The sequence below is a fragment of the Anopheles merus genome, chromosome 2R (genome assembly GCF_017562075.2).
Source record: "Anopheles merus strain MAF chromosome 2R, AmerM5.1, whole genome shotgun sequence".
NCBI lineage: Eukaryota > Metazoa > Arthropoda > Insecta > Diptera > Culicidae > Anopheles > Anopheles merus.
The window spans coordinates 24,564,456-24,578,607 of NC_054082.1; the positions used below are offsets into that span (position 1 = coordinate 24,564,456).

Sequence of the window (14,152 nt, forward strand, 5' to 3'; positions counted from 1 at the left end):
CACACACCACCACCACTCGGAACAACAAATCCAACACAAACGCCCACACATGCATCTGGCCATAGGTGTTTTATTGTACTACGAGAAGTGTCGCTCCACTGCCCAGAGTGTGTTCCAAAGATTCGTTTTGTTTCGTCTTTAATTTTTGACTTTCTCAATTCGCCTTCATGTTGCTCCGTTCGTAAGTTGTTCCAGTCCATTCCGAGGCAGGCCGTACTATTGTTTCCGTCGTCGTCCCATCGTTTCGGTACCACGGCAGGTTTCCTCACCCTCTCCCGGTTTCTCGACCTGTTACGTTTCGGTCCGTCTCGGTTCAGTTTCGCTTTCTCGGTTTTTTGGTGTGATAAGTGCGAACCGCCGTTGTTGGCCCAATATACCGTCGAGGACCGTTCCATCCCTTTGGCTTGGGACAGTGCAAAGGGCAACGAGTGGTAGGGTTCTGTTTTTTTCTTTGACTAGCCGACCACACCGGGAGCAGGATAGGATCAGTCCGTCCTATCTGCGCGGTCTATATCGGAGTGTGGGCCCCTTTCCCTCCTTCGTTTCGTCGATCTGGGGGTAGAAAGCAACGAGGGCCGAACTCATTCAAGCAGCACAGAACCCAGCGCAATGAGCTTCCTGTTGTAAGTATCCGCTAACCCCGTGTCCCGTGGTGAAGAAGATTTCGAGTGCACCTTCGCAGCCCGGGACGGGGGCCCCAAAAATAACACCAAACACGCCCGCCCCGCAAAACACTAATCGTTTGTCTTCCATTTCCCCTTTCCCGGCAGTCGCTCGAGCAAAACATTCAAACCAAAGAAAAACATTCCGGAAGGCACACACCAGTATGACCTTATGAAGCATGCGGCCGCGACGCTCGGGTCGGGCAATTTGCGCAACGCGGTACAGCTTCCCGACGGCGAAGATCTCAACGAATGGGTGGCAGTCAACAGTAAGTGTGCCGCTGTGTACCCCCCTCTTTCCTTCCTCTTTCCCCCGTTTTCCCGTTAACTTTCCATTGCGCACCTGGTATGTATGGTGCGCATGTGGCCGTGTGTGTGTTTACATCCAACCGAGCGCAACCGGGCACGTTTCCGCGGACGTCACGTTCGTCCACTTCCATTGATAAGTTGGTGGCAGATAATTTTATCCTCGTGTTGGTACGCGTGTCCGGCCACCGTATCAAACGCCCGTATCGTAGTTGTTCTTGCTTTGCGCCCACCTCTCAATTGCACGATTTGCTGCTCCCATCCCCCCGCCTCATAACACCGCCACCCAACCCTTACCGTTCCATCGCCTAACGGGACCCAAAATTATGCCTCTGCGTTCTATTTTTAGCGGTAGACTTCTTTAATCAAATCAACATGCTGTACGGTACAATCACGGAGTTTTGCACCGAGGACACATGCAGCATTATGTCGGCCGGACCAAAGTACGAGTACCACTGGGCGGACGGGCAGACGGTGAAGAAACCGATCAAGTGCAGCGCGCCCAAATACATCGACTACCTGATGACGTGGGTGCAGGACCAGCTCGATGATGAGACGCTCTTCCCGTCCAAGATCGGCGTACCGTTTCCGAAGAACTTCATCAACATCGCCAAAACGATCCTGAAGCGGCTGTTTCGCGTGTACGCGCACATCTACCATCAGCACTTCTCCGAGGTGGTGCGGTTGAGCGAGGAAGCCCATCTGAACACTTCCTTCAAGCACTTCATCTACTTCGTGCAGGAGTTCAATCTGATCGATCGCCGGGAGCTAGCGCCACTGCAGGATCTTATCGACAAGCTCATCACAAAGGATGGCCGATAAGTGCGACCGAACGCCCGGCTGTCGGTTTCACACTTACCGGGGGGAGGGTTTGGTAAGATTCATCCAGCGTGATGGTTGCGGGACGATGTGACACACAACACACAACGACTCGCTCCACTCTACTTCCCCCCCACTCCTATTCTTAGCGGCCTCATCTCTCGTCCTTGCACCGGAAATCCGCGACCCTCTCTCACTAAGCTAATTTATTTCTTTTACCGCTACGATGTTCTCGAATGTGTTTTTTTTTTTTAAATTAAAGTACGTTTTACATGTTAAGAGCTTTGTGCCCGTGCCTGGCTTCAACCGGGAGTCCCTACTCGCTTGCAGATGATAATAATGGAGCAGAGAAAAAAAACGGTAGGGAGCCTAGGCTCCAGCGGCAGAGAGGCGGCAGTGTGGTGTAAACGGGTGGCATTTTATGAAAATGTCCTTACAATGTTTGTGTCGTACACGGTCGCAGTCGGGTTCCGCAATCCGCAATTTTGTATATATCGTTGATAGATACCGCCTGTGTTTCCTTTTTCGGTTTCCTTTCGTTTGATTGATACGCACTGCGAATTTTGTGCAATTGCAATTGTGCAACCCAGCCAGATGATCGTTTCTGTTCGTTTGCTGCTACAAGAGCAGAGAGAAAGAGAGAGAGAGATACAGAGAGAGAGAGAGAGAGAGAGAGAGAGAGAGAGAGAGAGAGAGAGAGAGAGAGAGAGAATGGCATTGGCAATTTAGTCCCAAGAGTAAATCGAACAAATTTCGCGTGTCCGTGAATGCATTTAGTGGTACTGCTTGATTTGAATTTTACTTCCCCGTACAAAGAAACAATAATGATCTAGGGAAGAGTATTGGTTTGAAGAGATATGCCTGTCCGTGTGGAGACAATTTAAACCCCGCTTCAGCATTCTGCACGCGAAACAGAACAAGCTCGGTACGACAGAAAGACGATTACACTCGACTTTCATCGCCGTTGATACGCTTTTCTGTGAACACGCTCCTTGTTTCTGCTTTGCGGACACTATTTAAACATCAAAAAAGACAGGGAAAGAGTCTAAATGCAGACACGAACGATGAACGAACGGACGAATAATATGCTAAAAGCAGCGCCAACAATTGACTGATGACGATGGAGAGAAATAAACAACAACAAAAAAAAAAAAAAACAATGCACAGGGCAGCAAAGGAAACGGATAGGCTTACAAGGAAACATACAATTAAAGAAAGTAAGAATTATACTATACAACTCCGTAGCAACAGTAATGTGCCCCAGGAAATGTAAAGAGAGCTGGAAATGGAGCATTTTTAGATTTCAAAGAACGAAAAAGAACGAAGCTATTCGAGTGAAGCGCGGATGCAGAAACAGGACATGGGGGCTGCGTTTGGCCGATGATTGCAACGTGCGAAACGATGTGAACGCATTAAAAACAAAAAGGTACGATAACTGTAGATTTCTTTTAATTCGCATGTGTGTGTTTTGTTCCCATCCAGTGGATTAGGCGAAGAAACGATGAGGCAGCGAAAGAAATGTCCCTCTGCTCTGTTCATGACCCTGGTCAATGGATGGTGATTTCCGCTGGTTGATTGGCATTGTGTACTGGCAGTCATTCGGGTGTGATAAGAAACACCGCCATCCCCTTCCTCATTGAAGCGCGGATGTGTTATCTTGCATGGCATCCCCGAACGGCACACCGATGGTACGATAATGGCAATCGGGGTTGGATTATCGTCTCGGTTGAACGTCAATCAATCTTTCGTGGCCGGCACAAAAACAACATCTGCTTTAGCTGTGTTCACACTAAAATGTGCTTAAAAATTGTATTCTAAAAGTCATTTAGACATGCTTACACATCTATTCCGCGTAGCCCCGGAAACCTTATTCCAATAGGATATGATTCATTCAAAGTAGCGCTGCTCATCATTCCCCCCCCCCACCCCCTCACCTCATCCCTATAAGTGGAACACGTTCTCTTCCATTTTGGCATAGAACGACGCATTGTCCTGTACCATTTGCTTCCAGTGCTCGGAAAGCTCGTAATAGCTCTCTCCATTACCGCCCAGCTCGAGCGGCAATGTGATCGACTGCTCCAGCGACGAACCCTTGCGTGATATGGTGACGCGTTCGCGCATCTTCGCGCTCATGAAACTCCTGCAACGGGAACGAAAGGAGATTAGTTGACCGTGTTCCGGGCAAAGCTCCCGGTTCGCATGCTACCTACCTAAACACATTCAGCACAATGTTCACGTGCACAGGTACGTTAACGAACTCGAGCAGCTTCGGTTTGCAGGGGTAGTTCTCCCAGCTTTCGACGGATCTAACGGAAATGAGTCATTCGCACATCCAACCAGTCAGTATTACACCAAGAATGGGCATTATCTCCCCGTACTCACTTTTTAATCATGGACGGCGTTAGCTGCAGTGCGTGGCCAAGCGTGACGCCCTGCATATCGAATATGGCCACCACCCCGTGCACGGAAACCGTCTCGTCCAGGTGCATCAGCAGATCCAGTATCATCTTGTCCACCTTGAACACATCGTCCTGCTTGTGCTTCTCGGGATCGTGTGCGGCGGTGCGGATGACCACCACCTGCCGGTTCAGTGCGTCCTTCTGGTGCAGCGGCAAAAACACCCCAATGTCCAGCAGCTCCTGTATCTCGGGCCGAAACGGATCCCGGTCTTTGAACCATTCCGTGAGCTTCTCTCTGTTGTTTAGAAACCTGCGGCCGGGTGGGAGAGACAAAACAAAAAAATACACCAACACGTCACGCTTTATCACACGATTGGCACACCAGAAGGTTCCACGCGATAATATTTACGTCATTAGCTTCCGCTTGGCTTTGTCCAGGTCGTACTTGGTCGTACGCAGGAAGTACAGTATCAACCGCGAGCCCTCGGGGATGACCAGATCGGGCCGCTCGTCGAGCAGCCACCGCGTCACGGTGGCAATGCTGGTCGTCCGCAGTTCGGCCGTCTCTTCCACACCGTTTCCAACCATCACCACCGGTCCCTGGTCGGTCGTCGTCTTCATGGTTGGAGCTCCTGTTTCCCCCCTCTCCTCCTCACCACTTTCCGAAACGGGTCACTTGCAGCTAGTAGGCGCTCCGTGCTGTACGCTTCTTCAAGCGCGAACGCAAGAGGGTTCACTGCGGCAGCGCGCTGTCGGCGTTCTAATCGGCGAGCACGCTGTGTTAAAAGCGGTCACGCTGCTGGCCTGCTGGCGCACAGAACGATCTAGGTGTATCGGTGGTAATTTGATAACGCTTCGCCACGGAATGATAACGAACGCTGGAAGTGCGGGAAGTGAGTGTGAGTGTTGCAACAAACCTCAATTAATAATGACAGTGTAAAGTCTCGCGCACACAGGACGGGCGGAGGAGTGTGTTTCCAGTGCAGCACAATGAGTTAATTGTTATCTCACCTCCTTTCCTTCCGTTACCTTCCCCTCTCTCTCCCCTTGCCGGACCGGTGGAAGGTTGTAATGCTCCCGGCTAGGCGACGACGCTGATCTCCGACAGTCACGCTGCTTTCCGTGCTACTGCGATTCCATCAGGGCAGCATGTTTTTGTTGCCTGCGTACTACGCAAGTCCCTCACTCATTCCCCCCCCCTCCTCCTGTTCGCGAATGCAGCACGGTTCTCTAGTCAGCTGTTTGACGTTTTGTTTACACTGGCGGGCGTAACGGTGTGTGTGCGTGTGTGCCCGTGCGAGCATACACTGTCAAAACAAAACAAAGCGCTGCTGATCGGCTGCGGAAGGTCGTCTTTTCTTTTCCTTGAATTAAAACAGTTATTTTTTTTAAGTACGCCAGTGGAAAAGATTGAAAACTGTAAAGGGAACAATACAATTATAAAATATTGCAGATAAAATAGACAAAGACGGAAGAAAATCCCTAGTGAGTCATCGTGTTCCGTCGGTCGCGGTGTGACTCAGCGCGCTCCCCGCGGAACAGCAACAGGAATGGCCTGCACTATCTGCGCCAAATCGTTTGGATTTTTCAACAAAGAGGTAACCCGTATTGTACTTTGATGTGCTGAATGGAAAAATGTGGAATAAATGCATTTTTTGTACCGTTTCAGCACGGCTGTCCGGTGTGCAAGTTTTCGTTCTGCTCGGGCTGCCTCAAGTACAAGCTGGTGCGCGATGGCAAGAAGCTGAACGTTTGTTTGCGCTGTTCAGCGCTTGCGACTGTGAGTGTGAATGAGGCTCCCAAAAAGAAGGCAACAGTTGCCCCGAACCATCCAACGCCCAACGATGACGCAGTACTGGCGCAGGGCTCGAAAGAGCCGCCAACGGAACCGGATGGAGATGAGCTAATACGTAGCAAGCTGCAGGCACTGAAGGCAATCGATTTGGGCGAGGCAGTCGCACCGAAGGAAGGAGAACCGAGCGATAATACAGATATAGAAAAGCGTTTGGCAGCGTTAAAGGGAGTTGAGTATAAGGATTACAAGGATGCGTCGCATCGGTTCATGGCGCCGGACAATCGGACGGAGGAACAGAAGGTGCAGGACCTGCTGGGCCAGTTCGTTGAGGAAACCAAGCTAATAAGCGTGATGGACGACAAGCGTACCGAGCAGGATGAGGAAATAGCGAAGCGATTGCAAGCATTGAAGCAATTTCCAACAGCAGGTGATGGAACAGAGGCGACTGCGAGCGGCAACTCTAAAGGAACGACACTCCCGGACAGTGACTCGGACGAAGGCCTGACGGATGAGGAGTTGGCACGAAAGTTAGCCCAACGGTACGCCGAGGAGGGTAGGCTGGAGGCAAAACTGAACCTGGAAAGTGAGCTGGAGGAGATTACACCAACCCCGTCTTCGAACGTTGAGGAAGAGCTGCCTTGGTGTACGATCTGCAACGAGGATGCAGTCCTACGGTGTCGAGGATGTGATAACGATCTGTACTGCAGGGCGTGCTACAAAGAGTTCCACTACGACGAAGATCCGCCGGAGCATCCAACGGTACCGTTCAAGGGCGGAAAAGGGCCAACACGTGTTTAACACGTTTTTTGTTCGAATTTGCGATACCAAACGACAGCCGGCTGAATAGGTCTTCTACGGGTAAGTTTATTCCGATACATAATTGTACGAAGACTCTAGTTACATGTTACGAAAAAATAGAAAAAAAGTATGCTTTTTGTGGAAAAATAACTGAAATACGTTTGCAGAAGAAAGAGTGTACGAGGACTGGAGCTCCGTACTCTTCCCTGAGGGGGCGCCTCCCTAAGCTATGGCGTTTAACTCAACGCTTCCCTATTCCTTATGCTGCGAGTGCCTTACAAATGCCTCACACACTACACACACACTCATACACAAACTTATTGTACCTTAATGTCGATTACTTATGTCCGCTCCCTTCCCCTGCTCATGCTTCAACGGCCGATTGCCGGTTTTTGTTTTTCTTCTTTTTCTTCTTCTCACCATTCGTAACGTTCATCGAATCGTCAAGGACGGCGGAAGTATTGACCTGCATCATCGACTCTTCGGCGTCCCCCCCGTTGGTATCGTCCAGCGCCGCCGCCTTCTTCTTCTTCTTCTTGGCCGATCCGTTCACCGCGGCCTCCCCATTGCCGTTCGTTTCCTCTGCCTTGCGCTTTTTCTTCTTGCCTCCCGTTTCCGCCTGCTTGCTGGCCAGCTGGATCGCTTCCTTCATCACGTCCAGGTTCTTGCGGGGCGTTTCCCCCTGCTCGTAGAACTTCAGCCGCTCCTCGACCTGGCCCTTCAGCGCCTCGCCGAACACGGTCGATGGCGTTTCGGCGAAGCAATCGATACGCGACGCGATCGTACACTTGTTCGCCAGGAAGCGGGAAATGCGCCCCTTGTTCTTTGCGTTCGCTCGGCCGATGAAGGACGAGTTAAACAGCAAGCCGTACTTCGGTGTGTTGGATTTGGTCTTGAGCGCGCGGAACAGGGCCTTTTCGGCGCCGAGAATCTGTACGGTCGAGGCGGGGAACTTGGCCAGATTGGTCAGGCTGCCGGCCTTGGAGATGAGCCGAGCGCCGACCTGGTCGCCGATCAGGGCCTGCAGGTTCGGCGCCACGCTGTTCATCTTCGAGTGGAGATAGTTGGCCAGCTGCTGGCGGTAGTCGGACAGCTTGATCACCCGCTTGGCGAACATCTCGATGTTGATCAGGTCGACCACGGAAATGTCCATGCCCATCGACATCTTGCCGGCGTCCAGCACGGCTTTAGCCTTTTCCGAGTCCATCATCAGCTCCTCTAGCTCCTCGAGACGGTCGTCTGTGAGCGACTTGCGATCCTTGATAAAGTGCGCCACCTTAGCGAACATGTAGTTGTCCGGCACGATCTTGACCAGCTCCGGGAAGTGGTACGAGTACCACTCGCGGATACGCATCGAGAACGTGTTCACGTCCTTGTCGAGCTGGTCGAGCAGCGCGATCGACTGGATGATCATATTGTCCGACCGGTGCACGTTGAACTTCACCTTACAGCGCGAGTAGCTGTGACCCAAGCCCAGCTGGGCCACCGCAGCCGACTGGTCGGTGAAGCCCTTCACCATGCCGGCAAAGTGGAACCGGATGCCGCGCAGTATCTCCGGCACGGCACCGATGTGCGAGCACTGCACCTCCAGCGCTTCGGCAATTGCGGCACCGAGCTTCGCATCGCTCACGCCGAGCGTCACCTGCTTCTTCTTGCTCGACTTCGGCAGCGTGGTGTCGAGGAAGCCTGACAGATCGTCCGGCACGAGACCTTCGGAGATGGCATTCACGTTGTTCAGCGCAGCGACGGCCGTCTTGAACGGATGGAAGCCCACCAGCTTGACGATCGCGTTGAACCGGGACAGGTCGAGGATCGATGCCTCCACCTGCGGCAACAGCATGCCGATCTCCTCGAATTCCTTCACGCTGAACAGCCCATAGCCAGCCGCGTGCTCGTACAACACATACAGAGCCTATCGTACGGGGATGGTGAAGCAAACGGTGGAGCCGAACATTAATATAACGCGCACAAACGAAGCAACTAAAGTTACCTACCATCTTTTCACCTTTCTACAACCAGTATGAACAAAAACAACAATTATTTTCTTGTTTAATCGTCCAAAGATACAGAATCCATTCCACCTGCGCCAAGCGGGGTGGTCAAAAAAGAAAACAACACGCGGGGTTCACTGTTTGACAGCAACCGGAAGTTTAACTATGGCGCTGTTCGTGCGGCTGACAGCTTTGCGAAGAGACAGTGGGCGACGGCTGCAGGGTTTGAGGGCACTTCTGTTAAATTATTTAAATTGACCGTTTGTCACACGCGATTGTTCTATTCTGCTATGGGTAAATCAATAAGGTAGCGATAATCGCTATTGCGGGGGTCCGGGCGTGCGTACTGAAAAATCAAAATTGTTTGATTCTGAAGCATACGGTTTCAAACTGTCCCTTGCTGTGAGTGTCAAATTCTATACATTTTCGGAAAACGCACGCACGTCCGCATCAGTGACTACCTAATCGCTGCCTAAGACACTGAAAGCCAAGATCACTTCACCAGTGGGCCGACAACGGTTGTTGTGCCAAAGAAGAATAAGAAGAAGACGACAAAAGATCTATGAAACCTTTTTACAGTTCACTGAGCAATGCTCTGGTTAATCATATTGAAAAAAAAAAACAGATTCGGTGGTTTTCGATTGACTCATCCTCTGAGTAGCTTCTCAATTTTACATTCTGAATGAATTGATAAAATTGGTCTTTTTGGTATTTTAGTTATTCTCTTAGTTTATTTGCCATTTAAAGAAATCATAGCTCGGAAAACATTGAAAGCAAAATCACAAAAAGGGAAATTCAAGTGAAATCCACCTGTTCCGAAATGTTTCTCATCCATGATTTCTCATGTTCGAATTCTCACATCCACTTCTCACGAACCGCGACAGCAGCATGAGAGTAGAAAACACCCTTACCAAAACGTCACTTGATTGTTTACGAAAATTTCTAGAAAAAAACAAAGCTGCAAAACCAATTCCTTCTCTCTGTGTGGAAAATTTTGTAAAGCATTTCGTGCACTTCAACTAAACGCAATATACAAACTGTGAACCAAATAAGCGATGGCGTACTACAAGGGAGCCGCCTCGGAAGGGGGCCGTGCGGCCCAGCTCATGAAGCGGCGCGAGCTAGCCCAGCAGGAGGTGGAGTTTCGCAAGAAGAAAATCGAGGAGGACCTGAAAGTGAGCAACATCGAGAACAAATTCGCCGCCCATTACGATGCGGTGGAGCAGCAGCTCAAAAGCTCCACCATCGGGTTGGTCACCCTGGACGAGATGAAGGCCAAGCAGGAGGACATTGTGCGGGAGCGGGAGAAAAAGCTGGCCCAAAAGAAGGAGGAAAAGGACAAGGAAAAGCTGAAGGCACTGGAAGCGAAGCTGGCGGAAAAGGATCGCCAGAAGCGACAGATACAGGCACTGTCCTTTGATCCGGACGATGAACCCGATGGGGATGATGATAATGATGGGGATGAGGGGTCGGGGAAGGAATCAGAAAAGGAGGATGTCAAGGAGGAGCTGACCGTTGTTAAGCGGTCCTGGAAGGAGCAGGTACCGAGCGGGGTGAAGAAGATTCGTAAAAACCCGGACGTCGATACGTCGTTTCTGCCGGACCGGGAGCGTGAAGAGCGGGACAATCGTTTGCGCGAGGAACTGCGCCAGGAATGGGCGATGAAGCAGGCGACACTGAAGGACCAGGAAATCACGATCACGTTCAGTTACTGGGACGGTTCCGGGCATCGTAAATCGGTCGCAATGAAGAAAGGTAGGGACTTACCAAGAGACTTACGAATCAAATACTAACGGGCTTCATTATCCTTATTTGCAGGCAATTCCATTTACCAGTTCCTGCAAAAATGTCTCGAAATGCTGCGGAAGGACTTTAGCGAGCTGAAAACGGTGATGGCCGACCAGCTGATGTACGTGAAGGAGGATTTGATTTTGCCGCACCACTACACGTTCTACGACTTTATCGTGACGAAGGCTCGCGGAAAGAGTGGACCGCTGTTCAACTTCGACGTGTACGACGATATCCGCATGATAAGCGACGCTTCGGTCGAGAAGGAAGACTCCCATGCGGGCAAGGTGCTGCTCCGGTCGTGGTACGAACGTAACAAGCACATCTTTCCCGCTTCCCGCTGGGAACCGTACGATCCGACGAAGGTTTACGACAAGTACACGATTAAGGACAAAAGTAAGAAGTAATTTAAGAGATTTTTACCATTATTAGAAGAAAGGTTTTAATGAAAACTGCCTCCGAAGTGGCGAAGACGTTTGTTTTGGGGACAAAATTCATTAGCTTTATTTTACGCACGTTCCGAAAATACAAAATTAAGCGACCAACCTCAACTCGCAAACCCGGCCCTCCAAAGGCTTAGATGTTGATGACGCGGCTGAGCTTCTGCACGCGGTTCAGTAGAATATCACCCTGCTTGATCGTGGCCTGATACTGCCAGTTTTTACTGTCCGGCCGGTTCGTCTCCACGATGCCGCCGACTCGATCCACCTTGCAGTGCAGTCGGCCGGCGGAAATGAAGCGCGACAGTTCGGCATCGACGTAGTCCACGCTCACGCCGAACGCGTCCGCCATGTACTGCAGCGTCAGCGAGCGGTACGATTCCAGCAGCTGCGTGTACGCCAGAATGCGCATCTCGCGCACGTAGTAGCGGTAGTGCGGATGGAACAGAATGTCGTTGCGCAGCACCGCTTCGACCGACGCCAGATGCTTGAAGAAATCGGCGTACTGGCAGTTGTACAGCGAGAACAGGTACTCCTTCACGTCGGGCGTTTGGTGCAGCACCTCCTGTATTTCCGCCCCCTTGATGACCTTGTCGCGCAGCTCGTTGCGCGGCAGGCTGATCATCGCCACGTACACGGTGTAGCGCACGAACGTCGCGTACTCCATCAGCTCGTAGCTGGTGAAGGTGCTGACCGTGTCGAGGAAAAAGTTGGCCGCCGCCTTAAAGTCGCGTATCGCAATGCAGTACGCACCCTGGTACACCTTCAGCCGGTTCCGGCGGTCCCAGTCGCCGCCCTCCTCGATCAGATACTTGGCCTTGTCGATGTTGCGAGTGATCAGATCGTGATCGAGATAGAACAGCCCGATGCGGATCTGGTGAAACACGATGTCGAGCCGGTGGCCGAGCGAAACCGTCTTCTCGTACGTCTTGCGGAACGCCGTTATCGCGCCCTCCTTGTCGCCGATCCGGCACAGGTACTCCGATTTGCGCAGATTCGCCTCCCGCACCTCCATCTCGCCCAGATTCTTCTCCGCGTCCTCGATGGCGGCATCGAGCTGCTCCAGCTTCTTGCGGTTCGTTTCCCGCATCTCGGCCAGCTGCTTCTGGTCGACGGTCCAGCCCAGATCGGTGCACACCTGCTCGTACCAGGGGGCCATATTTTCCGTCTTGATAGCGGCCAGCAGCTTCTCCGACAGCTTCTTGTCGCTGGCAAACTCCGGCAGACTGAGCAGGAACTTGCAGTGCGACAGCTCCAGGTTGGGGTTTTTCTCCAAGCCCTGCTCTTCCAGATTTTCGACCGGCATGATTTTCTACGAAGTGCTGCGAAAGTGCGTCAGTGCGTTAAACCGTTGCGAAGCCTGCACGAAGGTGGCGTAAGTATACTTACATTTCTTTTACGGAGAGAGAATTGAATGAATTTGCGAAAACAATAAACACACGGGCGACGTTCGATCTCAATTTTTGAGACTCATCAAACTAGTGATGGTCCGATTGGGGGTTTGACAGGCGAGCGTTGCACAGCGGAACTGTCATTTGAGCAATCCGGGTCGCCATGTTGGATCTGTTTTTATCGTGACAAGATGAAGGGCGTTTTTATTTAATTTCTAGTTATCTATTAATTTAAATTATTGTTTTCAATAAGCTAAAATCTGGGTTTTCTTGATAAATGTTAATTTTTGTGATAATTGTATCACTAGAATTTAATCAATATATTCAAAAGGAATGTTCGACCTTTGCTCTCATTCGACCAAGGTTGGTAGAGCATGTGTCGACCAAATCGACATACGATCATGGTTTGAAAAATGCGTTACAAATGGTTTTCAGTGATTTTCATCGATGAAGCCATTTTCTGTGTCATTACAATTAGTTTGTTGTTTATGGTTTCAATAAAACGTTTTTGGGGTGTTTTATAATATTCAGTAATATTTAAAAAATATATAATTTCATGTTTCATTTGTTGCGCTTAGTCACGAATCTTAGAAATAACGGTCTTGCTCCTTTATCTTTTAATTTTCTTCCTGGCTCAAACGTAGAATGTGGCAACTGGCCACTTCTGTTTGCACATATTACTTCTTTTCGGTGAAAGTGCCTTACACCATTCGGTATAGCTCCCCACACATTTCTTACAGAATGCTTTGTCATGAAAGATTTTTTTTCTAGAGTTGATTTTAATAGATGCCAGCCAGTAGTGGATTTAACGTTTACCAGACTAAGCGGTCAAAAGGCCCCAAGGATTATATGTACAGCATATAGGTTAAAGACAGGGTACTTACATTATTGTATCGGGTAGGGGTATCCCGGCACCAAAACTCCGCTGCTGATGCAAGCTGATCCCATCGCACTATCTAATATCCTATATTGTAAAAAAATAATAGATATTTATATGAAATTTTAATATTCCTTTTGTATGATTATTTCCTTTGCAAAAAAGATCATAAAATCCTTGAATAGTAGACCAACGCCAAACGCGCAACTGACGTCACAGCCCCGGAAACGAAGATCCACCTTAATCCACCCAATAAATTTATACTTCTTTTTTTTTTAACGTGTTCGAATTGACGTGACAAGTAGAATGAGAAATACCCACCATTAGTATCTTAACTGCGGCAATATTGGCAGTTGGCGATTGGCAATATTGGCATGCAAATCATTTCACACACGCAAACGATCGCAAACACGTCTACGTCACACACTGATGTGTGGTTTCGCATCTGCATACCGTGAGCGTGCTGAAAGCTTTCCTTTTTCTTCTTGTTTCGAGAACATCCTTTTGAAAAATAATACTTGCTTTACCATGTTTGGTGCAAGGGGGGGGGGGGGGGATGGAAGGACAAAGCATTCCGAACGCGAACCGTGGGCCCCGACACCGCACAACACCCGGGCAGCATTTGAAGGACGAAGCGAAAGCAAAACGCCAACTAATGATGATCAGCAGCAGCACCCTGACCACCGTTCGTCGCCTGTGTGTCATTGGAGTCGTGCAATTTTTGGACATGTTAGAGGACGGTCGCAGAATTCTACTCCCGGCGTTCACCAGCGTGCAGCGGTCATCTCGTTTGCCGTTTGTTGACCCCCCCCCCCCACTCCCCTCCATTTGCGCTGATCATCGATCGACATCAAGTCGGCATCGTCATCACCCGCCCTGCCATTTG

At 50.2% G+C, this 14,152-nt stretch overlaps 6 protein-coding genes across 8 annotated transcripts; 3 read left to right on the forward strand and 3 right to left on the reverse strand.

The window, feature by feature from the left end:
• The first annotated feature begins 7 nt into the window (after positions 1-7).
• On the forward strand, positions 8-2,988 carry LOC121602142 (MOB kinase activator-like 1). Its single transcript, XM_041930907.1, has 3 exons — positions 8-623; positions 771-931; positions 1,318-2,988. The coding sequence occupies exons 1-3, from the start codon at positions 610-612 to the stop codon at positions 1,788-1,790; spliced, it is 648 nt and encodes a 215-aa protein (XP_041786841.1). The 5' UTR covers positions 8-609; the 3' UTR covers positions 1,791-2,988.
• Positions 2,989-3,227: 239 nt separating this feature from the next.
• On the reverse strand, positions 3,228-4,971 carry LOC121602132 (retinol-binding protein pinta). The gene is made up of 4 exons (XM_041930899.1): positions 4,596-4,971; positions 4,170-4,496; positions 3,998-4,093; positions 3,228-3,927 (listed from the first exon to the last, which is right to left on the reverse strand). The coding sequence occupies exons 1-4, from the start codon at positions 4,805-4,807 to the stop codon at positions 3,729-3,731; spliced, it is 834 nt and encodes a 277-aa protein (XP_041786833.1). The 5' UTR covers positions 4,808-4,971; the 3' UTR covers positions 3,228-3,728.
• A 21-nt stretch (positions 4,972-4,992) lies between these two features.
• LOC121602109 (abscission/NoCut checkpoint regulator) lies at positions 4,993-6,929 on the forward strand. 3 transcript variants are annotated; one of them, XM_041930883.1, is made up of 3 exons: positions 4,993-5,085; positions 5,640-5,784; positions 5,856-6,929. In XM_041930883.1, the coding sequence occupies exons 2-3, from the start codon at positions 5,737-5,739 to the stop codon at positions 6,777-6,779; spliced, it is 972 nt and encodes a 323-aa protein (XP_041786817.1). In that variant the 5' UTR covers positions 4,993-5,085; positions 5,640-5,736; the 3' UTR covers positions 6,780-6,929. The 3 variants fall into 3 exon arrangements, with proteins under 3 accessions (XP_041786817.1, XP_041786823.1, XP_041786809.1); XM_041930889.1 differs by lacking the exon at positions 4,993-5,085 and adding an exon at positions 5,454-5,534; XM_041930875.1 differs by lacking the exon at positions 4,993-5,085 and adding an exon at positions 5,498-5,578.
• Positions 6,826-8,920, reverse strand: LOC121602084 (nucleolar protein 56). Its single transcript, XM_041930851.1, has 2 exons — positions 8,774-8,920; positions 6,826-8,691 (listed from the first exon to the last, which is right to left on the reverse strand). Exons 1-2 carry the CDS (start codon positions 8,774-8,776, stop codon positions 7,144-7,146), a joined length of 1,551 nt encoding a protein of 516 aa, XP_041786785.1. The 5' UTR covers positions 8,777-8,920; the 3' UTR covers positions 6,826-7,143.
• A 764-nt stretch (positions 8,921-9,684) lies between these two features.
• On the forward strand, positions 9,685-11,045 carry LOC121589472 (protein FAM50 homolog). The gene is made up of 2 exons (XM_041908415.1): positions 9,685-10,525; positions 10,589-11,045. The coding sequence occupies exons 1-2, from the start codon at positions 9,826-9,828 to the stop codon at positions 10,963-10,965; spliced, it is 1,077 nt and encodes a 358-aa protein (XP_041764349.1). The 5' UTR covers positions 9,685-9,825; the 3' UTR covers positions 10,966-11,045.
• LOC121589471 (26S proteasome non-ATPase regulatory subunit 6) lies at positions 11,032-12,510 on the reverse strand. The gene is made up of 2 exons (XM_041908414.1): positions 12,388-12,510; positions 11,032-12,320 (listed from the first exon to the last, which is right to left on the reverse strand). Exon 2 carries the CDS (start codon positions 12,302-12,304, stop codon positions 11,135-11,137), a length of 1,170 nt encoding a protein of 389 aa, XP_041764348.1. The 5' UTR covers positions 12,305-12,320; positions 12,388-12,510; the 3' UTR covers positions 11,032-11,134.
• Positions 12,511-14,152: the final 1,642 nt, after the last annotated feature.

Coding starts and splice junctions, on each gene's coding strand:
- LOC121602142 (XM_041930907.1), top strand. Junction 932..1,317: donor CGAATGGGTGGCAGTCAACA/GTAAGTGTGCCG, acceptor TTCTATTTTTAG/CGGTAGACTTCTTTAATCAA.
- LOC121602132 (XM_041930899.1), bottom strand. CDS start 4,807: ATGAAGACGACGACCGACCAGGGACCGGTGGTGATGGTTGGAAACGGT. Junction 4,497..4,595: donor GCCAAGCGGAAGCTAATGAC/GTAAATATTATC, acceptor ACCCGGCCGCAG/GTTTCTAAACAACAGAGAGA. Junction 4,094..4,169: donor ACGCCGTCCATGATTAAAAA/GTGAGTACGGGG, acceptor CATTTCCGTTAG/ATCCGTCGAAAGCTGGGAGA.
- LOC121602109 (XM_041930883.1), top strand. CDS start 5,737: ATGGCCTGCACTATCTGCGCCAAATCGTTTGGATTTTTCAACAAAGAG. Junction 5,785..5,855: donor TTGGATTTTTCAACAAAGAG/GTAACCCGTATT, acceptor GTACCGTTTCAG/CACGGCTGTCCGGTGTGCAA.
- LOC121589472 (XM_041908415.1), top strand. CDS start 9,826: ATGGCGTACTACAAGGGAGCCGCCTCGGAAGGGGGCCGTGCGGCCCAG. Junction 10,526..10,588: donor ATCGGTCGCAATGAAGAAAG/GTAGGGACTTAC, acceptor CCTTATTTGCAG/GCAATTCCATTTACCAGTTC.
- LOC121589471 (XM_041908414.1), bottom strand. CDS start 12,304: ATGCCGGTCGAAAATCTGGAAGAGCAGGGCTTGGAGAAAAACCCCAAC.